Source organism: Panulirus ornatus, chromosome 2 (assembly GCF_036320965.1).
Source record: "Panulirus ornatus isolate Po-2019 chromosome 2, ASM3632096v1, whole genome shotgun sequence".
Classification (NCBI taxonomy): domain Eukaryota; kingdom Metazoa; phylum Arthropoda; class Malacostraca; order Decapoda; family Palinuridae; genus Panulirus; species Panulirus ornatus.
In genome coordinates, this window is record NC_092225.1 from 84290747 (window position 1) to 84316148 (window position 25402).

Genomic DNA, 25402 nt, shown 5'->3' on the forward strand with positions numbered 1-25402 from the left:
TTCTATTTCAATCAAGCTTTCGCCTTCACAAAGGCATCGTCAGGAATCTACAAAAATAGAGAAAACCTCGCTTGAAAACTTGAATATGAAATGTAAAATGCAAACAACATGTATCTAAGAAACAAACCATTGTACACAGAAACTTAAAAAGTGGGGGAAAACACTATAAGCTATGCAAATGAACAATATCATGACGGGATGTATGAGCTACAACCTAAATACAAAGTATGGACATATAAATAAAGAAAAACTTACGGAAGAGGAAGCACAGAAGAATTCTACACAAATCTCTCACCTTCGTAACACAGGATCGGCTAGTTAGTGACTCGTTCTCCCTGTCCTGAAATGGCGGACTCTGTAGCTTTTGAAGGGTTAGTAACGTGTCCCCCACCCTGTTCCAAAACGGCGCTTGGTCTACGTCTTATTGGCGGGCCATCAAAGAGCTGTATGGCTGTCATGTTTGTCTGGATGTTGATGACAGGTGCTTTCTCTCCTCTGTGAATGGCTTCTGATATCTGTAGTCTCCTTCAGTCACTAGAGCTAGCAATGATTTTGGTGTTATTGACAATAATCTCCCTCGTTTGTCTCGCATCATGCTTTTGTTCATGATGTTTGATTTAACAAATGTACGTACCATGTTTTTGTTCATGATGTTATTTGATTCCACAAATGTACCAGTCGAGAGACCAATAGACATCATCCTGGATCATGTATACCAACACCATGTCATACCCTCCCCCTGAAGATGCTCAGGAGTATATAGAATTAAATGATATGTGCCTGCACCATGGAAGTAAGACACACACACCAGCTGCTGCTGAAAATAAAAAGCATCCTATGGGTACCATTTGACATTCAACAGTATCCTTCGACTCCAAGGCTTTACCAAAGATTGTTGTAACCTTTGGTTTCCTTGGGTAACCAGACAAGACGATCATCACCCACACAACTACATGATAATGAAACGAGACACAAATATCTGTAATATATCGATGATGGAAGAATAATGAACTAGGAAACCATGAACAACTTGCAGTTATTAGAGGAAATGTAGTCCATGTTGTCTAGCAGGTACAAGCCAGTCGCGAGACTCAGGCAAATGCACTAACTGCACTCATCCCTTGTCTACAACTTAAAGCAACAAAAATATATGACAGGACACGAACACCCAGCCCACTGGATCCTGGGATAACCTGCTGGCTCAAACCTCTGATGAGCTCTGCTTGAGTGCTTCCCGGTCTTCATTACATCACCTACTCAACCACTAGTTCTGTAACTTCCTCATGCTCCTCGTCAGACAATCACTTGCTTGCTCTCGACCCATTGCACATTTGTGTTAGGTATTAGCGAAACTGCTAACTTGGTAATTTGTAACACTCAAACCAACTAATTAACTCGTTATGTCACATTACTGTAAATACAATTATTTGATAGATTTCCAATACATTGAGTCGATAAGTGATTGCAATTGATTTTTTTTTCTGTTTTAGCTGAAACAGTATAGGCAAGAGAATGTCCTGAGGAAGGCCATCTCATTGACGCTATTCATATAACGATATACCCTAGCCTAAGCCAGGTAGCCAATCTATTAACCAAGGGGAGGATGAACAGCTAGGTGAACTGAGGACTGCCTGTCCCGCCCAGAATTTGAACTTATGCGGGCACGTGTCTGTGTTATGTTCAGTGACATTAACCCGTACACTACAGATGCCCAGACACGTTTGTTATGCTTAGACATAAGCAGTGTTACCTTCCTTAACGTGCATGTAGACGTATGAGTCGAAAACATACAGCATGCAACACCCTCAGATAAGAGCATCTCCGATGTTCTCCAATTAAGCACATAAATCCTGCTCAACAGACGTACACATGATCACTACACAAATAATCACAGTCATAAATGGTCATGATACTTCCAACCAAACCGTTATTAACAATCCAGCACCAAAGAACAGTTACATAGGCAACAAAGGGCATGAGAGATAATATTCTCTCGCTGTACCCTAGTTATCAGAGGTATGCAACAGTTAACAACAATTGACAAATATAATCGAACGACTAAACATTTCTACTTTCATAGTCTTCCAAATAACCAAAATGAATTGAGTCCCGGGCTCTCTCACATACCAAAACAATTACAGTAGTAAAGTGTATGCAGAGGTTGACAGCGAATGGAAAAGTTTACAAATTGAAATATTCGACGGACTTCCAGTATTCACACACCCCCTCAGGCAATTAAAGGCCGGTCAAACTACAACGTATGTACTTACCACCACGCGAGGGGAGCCTCATTTCACAGATTACCACAAGGTTCTACGGATGCCTGAACCTGCCTATATCAGTGATTTTGGTGCCAAACAAACATCATAGGCAAAAGTACTTTACAGTGAAACATACAATAACACGGTGCACACCACCTTGAGTTGAACACATTGACTTACAATGGTCAATCACGCCTTACCAGAGGAGACTGATTACTTTGAGAAGGTGAAATAGCAATTCAGTTGGAGTTCAGAAATTTTAACATATTTTTCTATACGTGCATTAAGAATACTGAATTTCGATTTCTTTTATCACTATCATCATGGGATAAACACTTTATAAAATATGTATACTGCTTTCATTAAGGAGAGCATATAACTTACGAATACATATATTTATTTTCACTGTGGTCCCATAATACAGTCAAGGTTAAAAGAACAAATCATAAAATACTGTTAATTTAGGTACAAATACATTTATTTCACAGTGACTATCATGAAAGAACTGAGTACACCTACTAACCCAGTGTAGAAATACAATATGGTAATGTATTTAATATTAGATTTTTTTTTCTTTTTTTACTACCTTAAGTAGACTGTACCAGGAACAAACGGAAGAGCGTTAAACGGAAAATCCTTCGTTGACTCTGGAGGGAAGGATTTCCGGACCCCAGCTAGAGAGATGAAGTTAACAAAAAATAATTGTATGAAGGCAGGTGTGGTGAAGGTCAGTACGAGAGCTAACACAATACAAATTGAAAATTTGCTTGTGAATAGGATGTATCCTCATATATATATATATATATATATATATATATATATATATATATATATATATATATATATATATATATATATATATATACATGATTAACTATGAATAGTATTTTTATGAAATACATATTTTCATTTAAGTACCTGATTGCCATTCTTATGTTTGCTGGCAGTGTATGGAATACCCTGACATCCTCTCATGAATGTGTCCCTAGAATGATATGTCCTTAGAAAATTTTCAAAATTTATTAGAATGTAGAATACCATCACCTTACGCATGCTGTTTCGTCACCCTGAGTTCTAGATTGGTCAGACATAATCATATATATATATATATATATATATATATATATATATATATATATATATATATATATGTATATGTATATGTATATATATTTGATTACACTCAATCGACCTTTTTCTTCAACTTTGGTTACATGATTACGTCATCATTGTTGTCTGCACTCTTGGTTCTGCAGTATCCAGTGGAGAATCATGGCGGCTGCCTCTAAATCCGTCGGCTTCTTAGGTAAATACGCAATTTGCTGTCGACAGAATAAACTGAAGATGTTCATTAAAGATTATGATACTATGAGCAGCAGTTGGAGAAAAATTTTATATCTAGGTTGAATGGGAATACCTAGAGATAGGATCCCGGTTTAGGCCTCCCGATCAGCTGATCTTGTGAAAATGTGTAGTGTTGAAACCTAAATTTCATGTTGAACTGTATAGTTCTCAAAACTTCTGGAGGCCTTTAGACTTCTGGGAATACTCTTTAAAATAAAACTAATAATTCAAAGGCCATTGTTGTATAGGTATGTGGATTTAGCTTGTCTTGCAGTGTTTTTTTGGTGAAAGTGTATGAGTGTCTTTAATTACAGAAGTTTGCATAAATTTCGTATTCAGGGGCATCATAGACTTAAATAATTTGGATTATACTCATATAAATAGCTTAATAGAAAAGATTTAGACCGAGAAAGTAATTTTGAGATGTTACCTTTGAAAAGTACCAGATTAGGGGCACCAGTGAAATAACTTATGGGTTGTGATAAGACACATCAAGTAAACTTTTCACTCTATTTTATCCACTGTCGGACGCGCAATTTCTAGGATTATGATATGTGTTCTCATATGGAATGGACGTAGCCACTGTGAAGATTATCCTTTCTCACATTTAAACTGATTTTTTAAATACAGGGTGCAGAGAGAATAGTAATTAAGTTACAAAGCAATGTCTAGACTGAAAAATTCCTCCTTGTCATTGAAAATTGTATGAAGCATGTTGATAACCAGGAATATCTTTTAGTATTCATGAATCTTAAAATGTATCTCAGTAGGGAACATTTCTTCTTAGGAATTAGTACCCAGGAATCGTAAAATGTCTCTCAGGAACATTTCTGCATATGACAGAGAAACTCATTTTTGTGTCCATTTTGTCTGTATGTCAGGGTGCTTAAGTTAGAGAAGGTAGCTGACAGCTCTTTACTATCTCTTAGAGCCTTCCCTTGAAGTTGTTCGTCTAGGAAGTCTTTGTTTTTTCTATAACATGTCTATCAGTGTTCTCTTAATCTAGGTGTAGAGGCTTTTTCTGATGTGGCTTTAGGGCTGCCACTGTCTGGAGAGAAAATCAATAGTGTGCTGAAATGATTCAGATGGTGTTATATCTATAATTGGCCTTTTTGATGCAAAGAAATGTAACTTTTGAAATGCAGACTCTCTTGGTTATGTTATCTGCCATTCTTTCCCCTTCCAAAATTTAATTTTCTTTATCTAACAGTGACCACTATCAGGTTGACCTCTTTGTTCTGAGGAGAATGAGGGACTTCTCAAACAACATGGGAATGATGTTATTGCTAAGTGGATGTTATGGTTGATTAGTCAGAGGGTGGATCTGGGCTGAGCCTTACCTTTAAGTACCTAGCAGGTGATTGATATAAGGTGGGAAGCATATGCTTCACCAGTAAGATGGGGGTTAAGAGGTTTCTAATACCCAGAGGTCTAAGATGTCTTTTGGCTTGTAGATCACTACACCAAAGAGAGAGTTTTTCTTGCTTCAAATTTTTTCCCTATAGGTTCTCATTCTTCCCATTCATAATTCTTCCTGAAGATCTGATCACCTTCCTCCTCTTGGTAGCTTTCTCCCTTTTATTTTTATTTATGTCATGTGTGCATAATACTCATCCCAAATACTGTACAGAACTTAAAGCTGCTAACCCCTTCCAGTATTTCTACCACCCTAATCTTGGACTTTAGGTCAGATTTAATGATTGGTTAAACATTTGAACTTTTATGTATGGTTTCTAGACAGGTTTGCTTTTCTTTTTGTTGCATTATCATATTTTTGTCCTCAGTGACTAGTTATTAGAGCAAATGTTGATAAGGTCACAGCATATCATTAAGAGAATATGGATGTTAGTCTTTTTATGTAATCAAAGCCCTTTTTTTAAGCACAAGCTACCACAATATTAGTTGAATAATGTTTTTTCTAAAAAAGATAGAAAATGTGGAATAAGCTAGAAATTTGAACCATGATAATTTGTTACGTAAATCTAGTTCTGATCTCTCTTTTTTAAATAAGACACTGTTTTTCTAAGTTTTTGCAGGTTAAGAAAGTTTACATTATACTTACTGTATACAGATACTTAGAAAAACAGATGCAGCATGTAGCATTTATGGATCTGGAGAAGGCATATGATAGGGTTGATAGAGATGCTTTCTAGAAAATATTAAGAGTATATGGTGTGGGAGGTAAGCTGCTAGAAGCAGTGAAAGGCTTTTACCAAGGATTAAGGCATGTGTATGTGTAGGAAGAGAGGAAAGTGATTGGTTCCCACTAAATGTAGGTTTGTGGCAGGGGAGTGTGATGTCTCCATGGTTGTTTAATTTGTTTATGGAAGGGGTGGTTAGGGAGGTGAATGTAAGAGTTTTGGAGGGGGGCAAGTATGCAGTCTGTTGTGGATTAGAGGGCTTGGGAAGTGTCAGTTATTCACTGATGATACAGCACTGGTGGCTGATTCGGGTGAGAAACTGCATAAGTTGGTGACTGAGTTTGGTAAAGTGTGTGAAAGAAGAAAGCTGAGGGTAAATGTGAATAAGATCTTGCAAGGTTATTAGGTTCAGTAGGGTTGAAGGACAAGTTAATTGGGAGGTAAGTTTGAATGGAGGAAAACTGGAGGAAGTGAAGTGTTTTAGATATCTGGAAGTGGATTTAGCAGCGGATGGAACCTTAGAAGCAAAAGTGAGTCACAGGGTGGTGGAGGGGGCGAAGGTTCTGGGGGTGTTGAAGAGTGTGTGGAAGGCGAGAACGTTATCTTGGAGAGCAAAAATGGGTATGTTTGAAGGAATAGTGGTTCCTACGATGTTATATGGTTGCGAGGCATGGGCTGTGGATAGGGTTGTGCAGAGGAGGGTGGATGTGTTGGAAATGAAATGTTTGAGGACTATATGTGGTGAGATGGTTTGATCAAGTAAGTAATTAAAGGGTAAGAGAGATGTGTGGTAGTAAAAAGAGTGTTGAGAGAGCAGAAGAGGTTGTGTTGAAATGGTTTGGTCACATGGAGAGAATGAGTGAGGAAAGATTGACAAAGAGGATATATGTGTTGGAGATAGAGGGCACAAGAAGTGGGAGACCAAATTGGAGGTGGAAGGATGGAGTGGAAAAGATTTTGAGTCATGGGGCCTGAACATACAGGAGGGTGAAAGGCATGCAAAGAATAGAGTGAATTGGAACGATGTGGTATACCGGGGTCAACGTGCAGTCAATGGATTGAACCAGGGCATTTGAAGTGTCTGGGATAAGCCATAGAAAATTTTGTGGGGCCTGGATGTGGAAAGGGTGCTGTGGTTTCAGTGCATTGCACACGACAGCTAGAGACTGAGTGTGAACAAATGTGGCCTTTTTTACTTTTCCTAGAGCTACCTTGCACGCATGCAGGGGAAGGGGGGTGCTATTTCATGTGTGTTGGGGTGGCAACAGGAATGGATGAAGGCAGTATGTATGAATATGTACATGTGTGTATATGTACATGTCTGTGTATGTATATTGAAATGTATAGGTATTTATATGTGTGTATGTATGTGGGTGGGTTGGGCCATTCTTTTGTTTGTTTCCTTGCACTACCTTGCTAATGCGGGAGACAGCGACTAAGTATATTATAATATAATACATTATACAGGTGTTTCTTGGTTAATACAAGTTCATCGTTGTATGTTTTTAAGTCCTTATTCACGTTTTCTTTGCAGCCCAGGCCCATAACTCGTTGAAGAGGTTTGTTTTCAGAGCATCAGGCTTCAATCAGCTTGGTAAGTTGCTAGTTAGTTGAGTAATGTTGGATTTTTTCCTTCAAATAATGTTAACTCTTGGTTTTACACATCCCAGACTCCAATTTTGAATTGCTGCTTTCCTTTATCATGATTTAATTTGATCATACTTGCTAAAGTCACTCTTTACATTATCATTTTAAGTAGAAAGTTGCTTAAACCTTGCAAAGTTGAGTTAGATTTTCTTTAGCTTAGTATGATAACTTATTTCATTGATCATCATTGCAAGTGTGAAGATGGAGCCTAATTGCATAAAGCCCATCCATCTGTACTGTATATGTCCGAGTTGATATCTGGTCATTTTGATCACTATGTTTTATCTTATGGTATATTGATTGGTTTAGCTGAAATTATTCATTTCATCAATCCTTAGCTCTATGTGCAAAGCCATACTCAGTGTATACAGAGGTCCCTTGCCACTGCAACTCTCTCCATCTCCTCACTTCATCATTACCTGTTAACACTTTCCCTTTTGCCCCATCACAGATGTGTTCTCTTGTCTTTTGCACATTATTTACCTCCTTGCATCACATTCTCCCTGAAGTTTACTGATACTCATTTGCCCTCTTTTGCAGCCCCTGTACCTTCCTCTAGATACTTTTGCCTCTTTCTCTCATATATCCCCCAAACATTTGCATTCCTTCTTTGTAAGTACAGCCCAAACACTCCTCTTTTCTCTCTCTTGCAACTTTACTTTTTCATTTCACCACTCACAACCCATTCTAATCTGCTTACCTCCCACCTTTTGCCTGCTGCATGCATCTCTTGCACATGCCAGCACTGCTTCCTAAATACCTACCATTCCTCATGCATTCCACTTGCTTCATTTGCTTTCACCTTTTGCCTTTCTACATTCAGTCTTTCTTGGTATTTCTTCACACAAGTCTTATCCAAGCTCACCACTCTTCTCAACGATGTCGTTTCCTCTTTTTTGAAAACCTCTACAAATCGTTACCCTTGCCTCCACAAGATAATGATCAGACATCCCGCTAGCTGCTTTACATTATCATTTTAAGTAGAAAGTTGCTTAAACCTTGCAAAGTTGAGTTAGATTTTCTTTAGCTTAGTATGATAACTTATTTCATTGATCATCATTGCAAGTGTGAAGATGGAGCCTAATTGCATAAAGCCCATCCATCTGTACTGTATATGTCCGTGTTGATATCTGGTCATTTTGATCACTATTTTTTATCTTATGGTATATTGATTGGTTTAGCAGAAATTATTCATTTCATCAATCCTTAGCTCTATGTGCAAAGCCAACTCATAGCAATTGTGTATACAGAAGTCCCTTGCCACTGCAACTCTCTCCATCTCCTCACTTCATCATTACCTGTTAACACTTTCCCTTTCGCCCCATCACAGATGTGTTCTCTTGTCTTTTGCACATTATTTACCTCCTTGCATCACATTCTCCCTGAAGTTTACTGATACTCATTTGCCCTCTTTTGCAGCCCCTGTACCTTCCTCTAGATACTTTTGCCTCTTTCTCTCATATATCCCTCAAACATTTGCACTGCTTCTTTGTAAGTACAGCCCAAACACTCCTCTTTTCTCTCTCTTGCAACTTTTCTTTTTCATTTCACCACTCACTACCCATTCTAATCTGCTTACCTCCCACCTTTTGCCTGCTGCATGCATCTCTTGCACATGCCAGCACTGCTTCCTAAATACCTGCCATTCCTCATGCATTCCACTGGCTTCATTTGCTTTCACCTTTTGCCTTTCTACATTCAGTCTCTCTTGGTATTTCTTCACACAAGTCTTATCCAAGCTCACCACTCTTCTCAATGATGTTGTTTCCTCTTTTTTGAAAACCTCTACAAATCTTTACCCTTGCCTCCACAAGATAATGATCAGACATCCCGCTAGCTGCTGCCACTGCCCCCCCCCAGTACATTTACATTCGAAAGTCTCTCTTTTACACTCCCATCAATTAATTTGTAATACAGTAATGCCTTCTGACCATCTATCTCACTTACATATGTATACTTATATATATCCCTCTTTTTTAACTTGGTCTACCCAGTCACCTGTCCTTTTTCAACACATTGCAAGCTGTTCACCATTTCCATTCATTACATTGAATACCCCATGCCTCCCAATTACTCTCCATTTCCATTCATAACACTGAGTATCTCAAGCCTCCCAATGATTCACTCAAGTGCCATATTACTCACCTTCACATTTAAATCATCTATTACTAATTCCTGGTCTCTTATATCTAAACTGTTAACACTCTCACTTAGCTGCTCCCAAAATCCTTGCCTCATGACCTTTCTTCTCATGGCCATGTGCATAAGCACTAATAATTACCATCTCCTTTTGTGTTTTCGTTTAGAAATTGAAATACAAGTGGGGTTTCCAGCCACCTGATTCCTCCTCTTTTAGTTGGCTATTACTACTATTCCTTCAAACAAACCCATTTTGCCCTCCAAGATAACTCTCTCTTTCCACACATTCTTCATTGCTCCAGAACCTTTGCCCCCTCACCCACCCTGTGACTCACTTCTGCTTCCATGGTTCCACTCTGCTAAGTCCACTCCCAGATATCTAAAACACTTCACCTCCTCCAATTTTTCTCCCTTCCCCTTACATCCCATTTGACTTGTCTCTCAACCCTGCTGAACCTAATATCCTTGCTCTTATTCACATTTACTTTCATTTTTCTGCTTTCATGCACTTTTCCAAACTCAGTCACCAACTTCTGCAGTTTCTCACTTGAATCAGCCACAAGTGCTGTATCATTGGTGAACAACAAATGACTCACTTCTCACGCCCTCTCATCCCTAACAGACTGCATACTCTCCCCTCTCTCCAGAACTCTTGCATTTATCTCCCTAATCACCCCATCCATAAATAAATCAAACAACCATTGAGACATCACACACCCCTGCCACAGACCGACCTTCACTGTGAACCACTGACTCTCTTCTCTTCCTACTTGCACACATCCCTTACATCCTTGACAAAGACAATATATGGTGTGAGGTGGTTTGATCGAGTAAGTAATGAAGGGGTAAGAGAGATGAGGTGGTTTGATCGAGTAAGTAATGAAGGGGTAAGAGAGATGTGTGGAAATAAAAGGAGTGTGGTTGAGAGAGCAGAAGAGGGTGTGTTGAAATGGTTTGGGCATATGGAGAGAATGAGTGAGGAAAGGTTGACAAAGAAGATATATGTGTCAGAGGTGGAGGGAACAAGGAGAAGCAGGAGACCAAATTGTAGGCAGAAGGATGGAGTGAAAAAGATTTTGAGTGATCAGGGGTGGAGCATACAGGAGGGTGAGAGGTGTGTAAGGAATAGAGAGAATTGGAACGATGTGGTATTTGACATTTGATGTATAATCAATAAAATTATATAGTTGAGTGTATTTTTCATGTACTTTTATTCTCTTCATAAGGTTCCTATCAAATGAATTATTTATAATCTACATTTTTCAAAAAATATAATAGAAAATAGCTAAAGGTTGTGATAAAACCTGAAATATATAGAAAATAGCTAAAGGTTGTGACAAAACCTGAAATATATAAAAAATAGCTTAAGGTTGTGACAAAACCTGAAATATATAGAAAATAGCTAAAGGTTGTGACAAAACCTGAAATATATCATCCCGTGTTTAATTTGTTTGAATGAGCTAGTTGAACAATGTTTGATATAGAATGAGAAAAGGTGCATAGCCAGATAAAGGAAAGAGTAATGCTCTCACCAAAGTGGTTTCTCGAACAGTGAGATCATCTTTGATATGAAAATAATGCAAAAAAGTGAGAAAACTATTTCTCATGAAATGAAAGAACTTCATGTAAGAAAAATAAAACAACCAAGAAACAAGTGATATATATTCCTCAACTTGCCAAAGGAGAAATAAAGAACATGTGTTAGGAATGTACTTCCACCACGGGTGTTTTATTTCTCCTGTGGTAAGCGGAGTTATTTATCATGTTTTTCTTGGTTTTATTATTCTTACATGATGTTCTTTCATTCTAATGATGTAATGACCCTGAGGTCACATTAATGACATCACCATTTACTAGGTGATAGCCTGTGTCTTCACCAGACTTAATAATCCTTGGAAGAATGTGTTTGGTGGACCATCCTATACATCTGTACCACCAGTATTAATCCCTAATACCCACAGTTGATGTTGGCAGTAGATCAAAAGCTACCACTGTAATTATAGGATGAGCTGACCCTTTCCTTAAGAAGCAGCACCACTCTTATGGACTTGACCTCTAGTCCATCAGCAGGGAGAAAGGTTAGAAGCTTGCGACATTCGGCTTCAACATCTCTATTTCCCTTTGGGAGTAGCTACCCCTCACTGACCTGACCTCACCGCTTCCCAAATACTCTTGTGTCAATCCAGCAAGTTGGTCAAGCAGTTGACTCACCACTAGACAACAAGCTTTACCACTCTGTTACTTGAAGTCTTGGCGATGTGACTCCAGACTGAAGCCACCCTTAGGGTGTCTCCGTTCTTAGGTGTCCTAATGGGATTTCTGACATTTCATCTTCGTGGCACTTTCGTTGATGTGCCTTATCTCTGACATCCACCTTCAGCAGGACATGCATGGGACGTCACCTCTACCTGTCATGAGCAGTAGCTGTAACAACAAGGGACCTACAGCCATGCCTGCAGCACTCCTACATTCTTATTTCCTCTTCAACTCAAGCACTATTCAGCAGTTGCCACACACACCAGGAGCCACGATCTAAGCCACATCCACCTCCTACAGGAGCTTCAGGTTGACTCAGCAGCCACACATTTCTCCCACGTGCTCCTGCTTCATTTGATGCCTACCATCACCAGAATCACAGGCCCCACTTTAGTTTACCTTTTCTTCACCATAATCCTGCACCTCCAGTAGCCCATTGCCCTTTGTTATTTCACCTTGTATATCCTCAATAAAGCATTGTTGTTGTTTAATGTGTTTCCCTGCATCTCTTTCAGTGATACCATTCCAATATACCCAACAAGAACACCTGCTAAAGAGATGAATAGTTTTTCACTTTGTTTTGATATTTTGATAGACAATGATAGTGTTTGGGACTCTGATCTAGTGAGAACACTTGGATAAATCAATTGTTTTTACTTTGATTGACTAAGAATCTTCTCTTAATCTGTATCAAACATTGTTGTAATAGCTTATTTGAACAAAAATTTAATTTTTTTCCTTTTTTTTTTGTCGCTGTCTCCCGCGTTTGCGAGGTAGCGCAAGGAAACAGACGAAAGAAATGGCCCAACCCACCCCCATACACATGTATATACATACGTCCACACACGCAAATATACATACCTACACAGCTTTCCATGGTTTACCCCAGACGCTTCACATGCCCTGATTCAATCCACTGACAGCACGTCAACCCCGGTATACCACATCTATCCAATTCACTCTATTCCTTGCCCTCCTTTCACCCTCCTGCATGTTCAGGCCCCCGATCACAAAAAATCTTTTCACTCCATCTTTCCACCTCCAATTTGGTCTCCCACTTCTCGTTCCCTCCACCTGCGACACATATATCCTCTTGGTCAATCTTTCCTCACTCATTCTCTCCATGTGCCCAAACCATTTCAAAACACCCTCTTCTGCTCTCTCAACCACGCTCTTTTTATTTCCACACATCTCTCTTACCCTTACGTTACTTACTCGATCAAACCACCTCACACCACACATTGTCCTCAAACATCTCATTTCCAGCACATCCATCCTCCTGCGCACAACTCTATCCATAGCCCAAGCCTCGCAACCATACAACATTGTTGGAACCACTATTCCTTCAAACATACCCATTTTTGCTTTCCGAGATAATGTTCTTGACTTCCACACATTCTTCAAGGCTCCCAGAATTTTCGCCCCCTCCCCCACCCTATGATCCACTTCCGCTTCCATGGTTCCATACGCTGCCAGATCCACTCCCAGATATCTAAAACACTTTACTTCCTCCAGTTTTTCTCCATTCAAACTTACCTCCCAATTGACTTGACCCTCAACCCTACTGTACCTAATAACCTTGCTCTTATTCACATTTACTCTTAACTTTCTTCTTTCACACACTATACCAAACTCAGTCACCAGCTTCTGCAGTTTCTCACATGAATCAGCCACCAGCGCTGTATCATCAGCGAACAACAACTGACTCACTTCCCAAGCTCTCTCATCCACAACAGACTTCATACTTGCCCCTCTTCCCAAAACTCTTGCATTCATCTCCCTAACAACCCCATCCATAAACAAATTAAACAACCATGGAGACATCACACACCCCTGCCGCAAACCTACATTCACTGAGAACCAATCACTTTCCTCTCTTCCTACACGTACACATGCCTTACATCCTCGATAAAAACTTTTCACTGCTTCTAACAACTTGCCTCCCACACCATATATTCTTAATACCTTCACTTTATTTTGATATTTTGGTTGACAAGATGATAGTGTTCGGGATTCCGATCAAGTGAGAACACTAGGGCAAATCATTTTTTTTTCTTTGACCGAGACTCTTCTCTTAATCTATATCAAACATTGTTGTAATAGCTTGTTTGAACAAATGTAAAGCAAATTGGATGGCATGCACTGTGTTATTCTGGTATATTTACTATTTTTGGGGTTTTCTTGTACCAAGGAGATGGAATCCGTACCTACTTTTCACAAGCCTTTGATTCAACTTGGTATTTTTCTTATATATTTTCGTCCTAATGCTTAATTCACCTACATACAAAAAGATTTAGGAGAAAATTGGTGAAATAAATGGAAGGCATGCAAGATCCCTCACAGCCGTAGAGTGGCATTCAGAACCACTGTAATATTTTTTTTAGTTTAACAATAATTAGTTGATGAGAAAATTTGTTAGTGATATTTATCATTAACCTTTCAATACACATTTTGTTTTGATAAAACCTTTTGATACACATTTTTTCATACCTCCATTGTCTTGGGTTGGTAACAAAACTCCAATGATTTCTTCCTTATAGGCCTCTATCATGATGACTGTTTGTATGAAAATGCTGATGTGCAAGAGGCTCTAAGGCGAACACCACAGGCAGTACTAGATGAGAGAAATTTCAGAATGCAGCGTGCACTTCAGCTGTCCATGACCAAGACAATTCTTCCAAAGGACCAGTGGATAAGTTATGAGGAGGTTAGTGCTCCCTTTTTTAAGGGCTTTCCAAATGAGACCATATAAATTTGTTGAGTTAAAGTCCTTTTAGGCATATCACTCAAAATCAAGTCAACAATAAACATGCAACAGTACATCATGGAATTAGAACACTTAACTTACTTGAAACATAATGTCTGTATCACCACAGAAATTCATTGTCTTCCCTCCAACCCCTGACAAACATGAATTCAACCTGCACCCTCCCATAACCTTGAATGGTTAGCCATTCCCACGTGGTATTGCATACAACACGTGTTACATTCACTTTCCTCCACAGACATCAACACAAAGGCTATAAAAAACTAAATGCCCTAAAAACACTTACCAGCACCTATTTGGTCATCCACCCAGTCAAATAAAACAGAGCTGTAAAATACCTAATATGGATCAGAGTATCTCACCTTAACATGCTTAGGATTCAGTTTGTTGTAGGAATGCTGGACCCTTCCAAACCAAACCACGTCATAACCCCCACCCACCCCACCATAGGAATTGAAATGCTGCCCATGGTTCATGCTAGGGATCTTCTTTCTCCCAACAAACACAATATTGACAAAACATACATAAACATAATGACTTGACATGTACTGAACATCACTGGGAGTTTTGAAGAATGTGTGGAAGGAGAGAATGTTATCCCGGAGAGCAAAAGTGGGTATGTGTGAAGGATTAGTAGTTCCAACAGTATTATATGGTTGAGGCATGGGCTATAGATAGGGTTGTATGGAGGAGGGTGGATGTCATGGAAATGAAATGTTTGAGGACAATATGTGGTTTGATGGAGTTACTTTAAGTAATGAAAGGGTAAGAGATATTTATATTTATTTATTTATTATACTTTGTCGCTGTCTCCCACGTTAGCGAGGTAGTGCAAGGAAACAGACAAAAGAATGGCTCAACCCACCCACATACACATGTATATACATATATGTCCAAACACGCACATATACATACCTATACATTTCAACGTACATACATACACAGACTTATACATATATATACACATGTACATAATTCATACTTTGTGCCTTTATTCATTCTCGTCGCCACCCCGCCACACATGAAATGACAAACCCCTCCCCGTGCATGTGCGTGAGGTAGTGCTAGTAAAAGACAACAAAGGCCACATTTGTTCACACTAAGTCTCTAGCTGTCATGTATGATTTACCGAAACCACAGTTCCCTTTCCACATCCAGGCCCCACAAAACTTTCCATGGTTTACCGCAGACGCTTCACATGCCCTGGTTCAATCTATTGACTGCACGTCAACCTCGGTATACCACATCGTTCCAATTCACTCAATTCTTTGCATGCCTTTCACCCTCCTGCATGTTCAGGCCCCGATCGCTCAATATCTTTTTCACTCCATCTTTCCATCTCCAATTGGTCTCCCACTTCTCCTCGTTCCCTCCACCTCTGACACATATATCCTCTTTGTCAGTCTTTTCTCACTTATTCTCTCCATGTGATCAAACCATTTCAAAACACCCTCTTCTGCTCTCTCAACCACACTCTTTATTACCACACCTCTCTCTTACCCTTTCATTACTTACTCGATCAAACCACCTCACACCACATATTGTCCTCAAACATCTCATTTTCAACACATCCACCCTCCTCCGCACAACCTTATCTGTAGCCCATTCTTTGCAACCATATAACATTGTTGGAATCACTATTACTTCAAACATACCTATTTTTGCTCTCCAAGATAATCTTCTCGCTTTCCATACATTCTTCAACACTCCCAGAACCTTTGCCCCCTCCCCCACCCTGGGACTCACTTCCACTTCCATGGTTCCATCCACTGCTAAATCCACTCCCAGATATTAAAAACACTTCACTTCCTCCAGTTTTTCTCCATTCAAACTTACCTCCCAGTTAACTTGTCCCTCAACCTACTGAACCTAATAACCTTGCTCTTATTCACATTTACTCTCAACTTTCTTTCACACACTTTACCAAACTCAGTCACCAACTTCTGTAGTTTCTCATCCGAATCAGCTGCCAGCGCTGTATCATCAGCGAACAATAACTGACTCGCTTCCCAAGGAGACTTGTGTGAGGAAGTACCAGGAGAGACTGAGTACAGAATGGAAAAAGGTGAGAACAATGGAAGTAAGGGGAGTGGGGGAGGAATGGGATGTATTTAGGGAATCAGTGATGGATTGCACAAAAGATGCTTGTGGCATGAGAAGAGTGGGAGGTGGGTTGATTAGAAAGGGTAGTGAGTGGTGGGATGAAGAAGTAAGAGTATTAGTGAAAGAGTAGAGAGAGGCATTTGGACGATTTTTGCAGGGAAAAAATGAAATTGAGTGGGAGACGTATAAAAGAAAGAGACAGGAGGTCAAGAGAAAGGTGCAAGAGGTGAAAAAAAGGGCAAATGAGAGTTGGGGTGAGAGAGTATCATTAAATTTTAGGGAGAATAAAAAGATGTTCTGGAAGGAGGTAAATAAAGTGCGTAAGACAAGGGAGCAAATGGGAACTTCAGTGAAGGGCGCAAATGGGGAGGTGATAACAAGTAGTGGTGATGTGAGAAGGAGATGGAGTGAGTATTTTGAAGGTTTGTTGAATGTGTTTGATGATAGAGTGGCAGATATAGGGTGTTTTGGTCGAGGTGGTGTGCAAAGTTCGAGGGTTAGGGAAAATGATTTGGTAAACAGAGAAGAGGTAGTAAAAGCTTTGCGGAAGATGAAAGCCGGCAAGGCAGCAGGTTTGGATGGTATTGCAGTGGAATTTATTAAAAAAGGGGGTGACTGTATTGTTGACTGGTTGGTAAGGTTATTTAATGTATGTATGACTCATGGTGAGGTGCCTGAGGATTGGCGGAATGCGTGCATAGTGCCATTGTACAAAGGCAAAGGGGATAAGAGTGAGTGCTCAAATTACAGAGGTATAAGTTTGTTGAGTATTCCTGGCAAATTGTATGGGAGGGTATTGATTGAGAGGGTGAAGGCATGTACAGAGCATCAGATTGGGGAAGAGCAGTGTGGTAGAGGATGTGTGGATCAGGTGTTTGCTTTGAAGAATGTATGTGAGAAATACTTAGAAAAGCAAATGGATTTGTATGTAGCATTTATGGATCTGGAGAAGGCATATGATAGAGTTGATAGAGATGCTCTGTGGAAGGTATTAAGAATATATGGTGTGGGAGGCAAGTTGTTAGAAGCAGTGGAAAGTTTTTATCGAGGATGTAAGGCATGTGTACGTGTAGGAAGAGAGGAAAGTGATTGGTTCTCAGTGAATGTAGGTTTGCGGCAGGGGTGTGTGATGTCTCCATGGTTGTTTAATTTGTTTATGGATGGGGTTGTTAGGGAGGTGAATGCAAGAGTTTTGGAAAGAGGGACAAGGATGAAGTCTGTTGGGGATGAGAGAGCTTGGGAAGTGAGTCAGTTGTTGTTCGCTGATGATACAGCGCTGGTGGCTGATTCATGTGAGAAACTGCAGAAGCTGGTGACTGAGTTTGGTAAAGTGTGTGAAAGAAGAAAGTTAAGAGTAAATGTGAATAAGAGCAAGGTTATTAGGTACAGTAGGGTTGAGGGTCAAGTCAATTGGGAGGTGAGTTTGAATGGAGAAAAACTGGAGGAAGTGAAGTGTTTTAGATATCTGGGAGTGGATCTGGCAGCGGATGGAAACATGGAAGCGGAAGTGGATCATAGGGTGGGGGAGGGGGCGAAAATTCTGGGAGCCTTGAAGAATGTGTGGAAGTCGAGAACATTATCTCGGAAAGCAAAAATGGGTATGTTTGAAGGAATAGTGGTTCCAACAATGTTGTATGGTTGCGAGGCATGGACTATGGATAGAGTTGTGCACAGGAGGATGGATGTGCTGGAAATGAGATGTTTGAGGACAATGTGTGGTGTGAGGTGGTTTGATCGAGTAAGTAACGTAAGGGTAAGAGAGATGTGTGGAAATAAAAAGAGCATGGTTGAGAGAGCAGAAGAGGGTGTTTTGAAATGGTCTGGTCACATGGAGAGAATGAGTGAGGAAAGATTGACCAAGAGGATATATGTGTCGGAGGTGGAGGGAACGAGGAGAAGAGGGAGACCAAATTGGAGGTGGAAAGATGGAGTGAAAAAGATTTTGAGTGATCGGGGCCTGAACATGCAGGAGGGTGAAAGGAGGGCAAGGAATAGAGTGAATTGGAGCGATGTGGTATACCGGGGTTGACGTGCTGTCAGTGGATTGAATCAAGGCATGTGAAGCGTCGGGGGTAAACCATGGAAAGCTGTGTAGGTATGTATATTTGCGTGTGTGGACGTATGTATATACATGTGTATGGGGGTGGGTTGGGCCATTTCTTTCGTCTGTTTCCTTGCGCTACCTCGCAAACGCGGGAGACAGCGGCAAAAAAAAAAATATATATATATATATATATATATATTATTAGGTACAGTAGGGTTGAGGGTCAAGTCAATTGGGAGGTGAGTTTGAATGGTGAGAGGCTGGAGGAAGTGAAGTGTTTTAGATATCTGGGAGTGGATCTGTCAGCGGATGGAACCATGGAAGCGGAAGTGGATCATAGGGTGGGGGAGGGGGCGAAAATTTTGGGAGCCTTGAAGAATGTGTGGAAGTCAAGAACATTATCTCGGAAAGCAAAAATGGGTATGTTTGAAGGAATAGTGGTTCCAACAATGTTGTATGGTTGCGAGGCTTGGGCTATGGATAGAGTTGTGCGCAGGAGGATGGATGTGCTGGAAATGAGATGTTTGAGGACAATGTGTGGTGTGAGGTGGTTTGATCGAGTAAGTAACGTAAGGGTAAGAGAGATGTGTGGAAATAAAAAGAGCGTGGTTGAGAGAGCAGAAGAGGGTGTTTTGAAATGGTTTGGGCACATGGAGAGAATGAGTGAGGAAAGATTGACCAAGAGGATATATGTGTCGGAGGTGGAGGGAACGAGGAGAAGAGGGAGACCAAATTGGAGGTGGAAAGATGGAGTGAAAAGGATTTTGTGTGATCGGGGCCTGAACATGCAGGAGGGTGAAAGGAGGGCAAGGAATAGAGTGAATTGGAGCGATGTGGTATACAGGGGTTGACGTGCTGTCAGTGGATTGAATCAAGGCATGTGAAGCGTCTGGGGTAAACCATGGAAAGCTGTGTAGGTATGTATATTTGCGTGTGTGGACGTGTGTATGTACATGTGTATGGGGGGGGTTGGGCCATTTCTTTCGTCTGTTTCCTTGCGCTACCTCGCAAACGCGGGAGACAGCGACAAAGTATATAAAAAAAAAAAAAAAAAAAATATATATATATATATATATATATATATATATATATATATATATATATATATATATATATATATATATATATATATATATGTGTGTGTGTGTGTGTGTGGAATGCTATTTCAGACGTGGCAGGGTGGCGATGGGAATGGATGAAGGCAGCAAGTATGAATATGTACATGTGTGTATGTATATGTATGTATATGTTGAAATGTATAGTTATGTGGTGTGTGTGTGGGTGTTTATGTATGTACATGTGTATGTGGGTGGGTAGGGCCATTCTTTCGTCTATTTCCTTGTGCTACCTCGGTAACACTGGAGAAGGTGATTAAGTATAATATATGTATATGTATGTATATACTGTTCTTAACGCTACCTTGCTAACGCAGGAAATGGCGAATATGTATGAAAAAATATACATATGTGTGTGTGTGTGTGTGTGTGCGTAGTGAAAGCTTTGTGGAAGATGAAATCCGGCAAGGCAGCGGGTTTGGATGGTATTGCAGTGGAATTTATTAAAAAAGGTGGCGACTGCGTTGTTGATTGGTTGGTAAGGATATTCATTGTATGTATGGACCATGGTGAAGTGCCTGAGGATTGGCAGAATGCGTGCATAGTGCCATTGTACAAAGACAAAGGGGATAAAGATGAGTGTTCAAACTACAGAGGCTTATGTTTGTTGTGTATTCCTGGAAAGTTGTATGGGATGGTATTGATGGGGAGAGAGGGCATATGCAGAGCATCAGATTGGGGAAGAACAGTGTGGTTTTAGAAGTGGTAGAGGATGTGTATGTCAGGTGTTTGCTTTGAATAATGGGTGTGAGAAATATGTAGAGAAACAAATGGATTTGTATATGGCATTTATGTATCTGGAGAAGGCATGCGACAGTGTGGATACCCATTTTTGCCATCCTAGAGAATGTTCTCTCTTTCAGTGCTCCCAGAACCTTCACCTCCTTCCTGACCCTATGATTTGCTTCCATGGTTCCATTTGCTGCCAAGTCCACTCCCAAACACCTAGAACACTTCGCTTACTCTAATTTTTCCTCCGTTCAGACTTGCATTCCAGCTAACTTGTTCCTCAACCCTTCTTAACCTAATAACCTTGCTTTTATTCATATTTACTCTAAACTTTCTTCTTTCACACACTTTTCCAAACTTGGTCACTAACTTCTGCAGTTTCTCACTTGAATTGGCCACTAGTGCTGTATCATTAGTGAAGAGCAACTGACTCACTTCCCAGGCCCTCTCATCTCTGACAGCCAGCATACTCTTATCTCTTCAAGCCACTTACATTTACCTCCCTCACCACCCCAATCATAAGCATACTAAACAACCTTGGTGACATCACACACACCCTTGCTGCAGACCAGCCTTCACTGTGAACCTCTCTTCCTATTCATGCACACACCTTACACCCTTGATAAAAACTTCTCACTGCTCCTGGAAGCTTACGTCCAGCACCACATATTATTAAGATCTTCCAGAAAGCATCTCTGTTCACCCTATCATATGCCTTCTTCATATCCATAAGTGCCACGTACAGATCCATCTGATTTTCTAAGCATTTCTTACGTTTTCAAAGTAAGCACCTGATCTGCATATCGTGTACCACTTTTGAAACCACACTGCTCATTCCCAGTCTGATGGTTATTACATATCTTCACCCTCTCAATTATTGCCCTCCTATACAACTTACCATGTATACTCAACAAACTTATGCCTCTGTAGTTTGAACACTCATCTTGATCCTCTTTGCCTTTATACAGTGGCACTGTACATGCATTCCGCTAATCTTCAGGCACTTCACCATGATCCATACATTCATTGAATATCCTTAATAATTAATCACCAATAGTCACACCCTTCTTAATGCATTCAGTTGCAGTACCATCCACTCCAGCTGCCTTGTTACATTCATTATTAACCACTCTCCATGACTCTCACTTCGCATACCATGACCAAAACAGCCTACATCAGCCACTATATCATCAAACACATTTAACAATCCTTCAAAATACTCACTCCATCACTTTCCCTTTTTTTCCCTTCACAGGTTTTCCCATTTGTTGTCCTGTCTTTCACACATTATTTACTTTTTCAGAAACATCTTTTTATCTTCCTAAAGTTTAATAATACTCTCACTCCGACTCACATTTGCCCTCTTTTTCAGCTCCTTCACCCTCCTCTTGACCTCCTGCCACTTTCTCCGATACATCTCCCAGTCATTTGCTCTCCTTCTGTTAAGTACTGCCTAAATGCCTCTCATTGTCTTTCTTCATCCCAAATCTCTCTACCTTCTTTAATTTGCCTACCTCCCACCTTTCACATGCCATATGCATCTCTTGCATATGCCATTACTTCTCTAAATATCTCCCATTCATCACCCACAGCTCTCACTTCACTTGCTCACTCCTTTTGCCATTCTACACTCAATCTCTGCTGGTACTTCTTCACTCAGATATCCTTTCCAAGCTCACTCACTCACCACTCTTCTCCCCTTGACATTGTTTCCTCTTTACTGAAGAGCTCTACCTGTTTCCTCTTTTTTTCGAATATCTCTTCCAAAAACATAGTGATCAGAGATCCCACTACTCGCCCCACAGCATATTTACATCCAGTAGTGTCACTCTTACACACCTATCAATTAATATATAATCTAATAATGCCCATTAATCATCTCTCTTACTTTCATACTTGTGTATATTCCTCTTTTTAAACCAGGTATTCCCAGTCACCAGTCTTTTTTCAGCACATGACTACATAACACTGAATGCTCCATGCACACCTATGATACCCTCAACTGCCACGTTACTTCCACATTTAAATCACCCATTACTCATACCTGGTCTCATCCACCAAAACAGCTGACACACTTGCTTAGCTGCTCCCAAAACACTTTCCTCACATAATCTTTATTCTCATGGCTAGGTGCATAAGAACCCATAATCATCCATCTCTCACCATCTACTTTCAGTTTTACCCACATTAGTGTAGAATTTATTTTCTTACTCTCTGTCACACTCACAACTGCTTCAGGAGTAGTACTACTTCTTCCTATCTCTTGTCATTTCACCAACCACTGACTTTGCTCCTTGCTTTGCTTCACTCAGAGCTCGAACATCCAGGTTTCTTTCCTCAAACATACTACCTATCTCTCCTCTCTTTTTGGTTTCATCCACACATTCAGACACCTCAATCTAAGCCTTCAAGGATGATGAGCACTCTCTGCCTTGCTCTTCTCTTTCCTCTTATATAAATTGAAATACAAGAAGGGGAGGGTTTCCAGCCCCCGACCCCACCCTCTTTAGTTGCCTTCTATGACATGCAGGGAATACAGAGGTAGGATTCTTTCTCCCCAACCTCAACCTGAGCGAGGTAACTTTCTTATTCTGCCTCTTATTGTCATTCCATTTGTCCATATCCCACCTTCCTCGTAACAGTCATGTCACCCTCCTTAAGTTCCTTTCATGCCTCTCCAGTTCCCCTAGTTTCAGTTATCACCCTGTGCCATTTTATGCATGAGTACCGATTAGATCCCTTGCATCAGAATTGCCCAAGCATACACCTTATTTTCACAATTTTTATTTTCTTTTTGCTCATATCTATACCAAGGAATTATTAGGCGTTCCACCTGCCAAACATTCGTAGCACATTCACATCTAACAACCTTTCTTTTGCACTAATGAAAGTTTATACATACAGGGCTTGACTAACAAACACCCATACTTATAAATGAGCTCCAAAATACAGTATTTAATTCCTGTTGTGACATATAATCAATTACTCTACTTATGAACTGCAGAACTATTTAGAGGTGCATCTTTTTCTTTAGATGTAGTTTAATATATTGCTGTATTAACTATATTTACTTTGCAATACCATATCCCATACATTATTACATTCAGGTACAAGTATATATTCTAATTTCATGCGTTTCTATTTTTTCCAAAATACAAACTATCTTATGAACAGGATCAACAGTGTAATCCATTCGTAAATCAGGGACCCCTAGTAATACATTGACCCTAGCTTCAGTTATCCATGTATGCAAATTTCCTAAAACTTCATATTCCTAATTACCATTCCTCTTTCAATGCTCAACAAGCTTTTCCTTGTTCTCATGAACACCAAGTATCCAGTGCACTTAGATTCTACTTTCAGTTGCCTCATTGCTCACCCTTGCAATCAAATACTCAAGTACTGTCATGTGATTCCTTACACGAAAACTGTCTTTGCACTCTTCATAACTCCTCCTAAAATGCATTCCTTCTTGCTCATATATATCATTGGTGCATAAGCATTAGGAAGTCTTTTCCTACCATCACATTAGGTACAGTCTTATAATTTCATTTTCCACTTTTACAAAGCCAACTATAGTATTTCTCATTTGCGCAGATTTGTACAATAAATAATTTATTCTCCAGGACCGTGAAAAGGGACGCTATCTACAGCTATACCTTGAAGAAGTAATTAAGGAGAGGAAGGAGCGTGAACAGTGGAACAAGAAGTGAATGCTCTTGCCTGATGCTTATGTACATTTCTGTTGTCCTCAAAACTTGGAACACATTACAAGACATTGGACTTAAGGGATTTTTGAAATGAAAAGGTTTCACATTTAAACTTACAATTGTAGTAAGTTAAAATGCAATATTTTGTATAAAATGTACATTTATATCTAAAACCCTGATAGTTGATGCAAGTGTGTTTTATTGTACAAAGTCCAGATTATAAATGAATTGACTTCATGATGGATCTGTTTGTTTTATTTCTCTAATGAATAAGACTCCTGAATATTTTTATTATTGTTATTATGAAAGCTCTCAAAATTCTAATTGCTTACTTTTGAAGCTGTTATAGCAAAATATCAATAGAATGTGCCTAAGATATCCAGTCACCCTACATTTTAGGTAAGAAATGCTTTTAAGTTTCTTCAATTCATTTTTGACATTTTTTTAAATATATATTTTTTTCAAATTCTATTGCCATTTTCCATGTCAGCAAGGTAGTGCCAGAAATAGACCAAGAAAGGCCACATCCACTTATATCCATTCTTTAGCTGTCGTGTAATGCACCGAAACCACAGCTTCCTGTCAACAACTAGGCCCTGTAGACCTTTTCAGGGTTTACCCGGGAGACTCCACATTTCCTATTTAGTGTACTGACAGCACGTCGACCACAGTATACCACACTGTTCTAGTTCAATGTACAACATGCACACCTTTCACCCTTATGCATGTTGAGGCCCCAGTTGTCCAAAATCATCCTCACTCCATCCTTCCATCTCCAATGTGGTTTCCCCCTTCTCCTTGTCCCCTCCACATCTGACATGTATATCTATGTAAACCTAACCTCACTCATTCTTTCCTTATATTCAAACCATTTCAGCTCACCTTCTTTAGCTTTCTTAACCATACTGTTCATATTGAAGTACCTTTCTCTTACCCTATCATTATTTCTTTGAACACCCCTACTCACAGCACATATTCTCAAACATTTTACTTCCAAACACACACACTTTCCTCTATAAGTCCTCATCTATGGCATACAACATCAGTGGTACTACTATACCTTCAGACATAACCATTTTCACCCTCCCAGATGATGAACTTTCATTTCACTCCAAAAATTGACGATTCCCAAGACTGGCCTCAAAA

At 39.8% G+C, this 25402-nt stretch overlaps 1 protein-coding gene across 1 annotated transcript; it reads left to right on the plus strand.

Moving 5' to 3' along the window:
• The first annotated feature begins 3469 nt into the window (after positions 1-3469).
• Positions 3470-24500, plus strand: LOC139757857 (cytochrome b-c1 complex subunit 7-like). The gene is made up of 4 exons (XM_071678764.1): positions 3470-3567; positions 7281-7340; positions 14329-14495; positions 24173-24500. The coding sequence occupies exons 1-4, from the start codon at positions 3534-3536 to the stop codon at positions 24257-24259; spliced, it is 348 nt and encodes a 115-aa protein (XP_071534865.1). The 5' UTR covers positions 3470-3533; the 3' UTR covers positions 24260-24500.
• The last annotated feature ends 902 nt before the right edge of the window (positions 24501-25402 follow it).

Bases quoted from the DNA above. Each gene is read 5' to 3' on its own strand.
- LOC139757857 (XM_071678764.1), top strand. From the start codon at position 3,534: ATGGCGGCTGCCTCTAAATCCGTCGGCTTCTTAG. The intron at 7,341-14,328 runs GTAAGTTGCTAG...TCTTCCTTATAG, and splicing joins ATCAGGCTTCAATCAGCTTG to GCCTCTATCATGATGACTGT. The intron at 14,496-24,172 runs GTTAGTGCTCCC...TTTATTCTCCAG, and splicing joins AGTGGATAAGTTATGAGGAG to GACCGTGAAAAGGGACGCTA.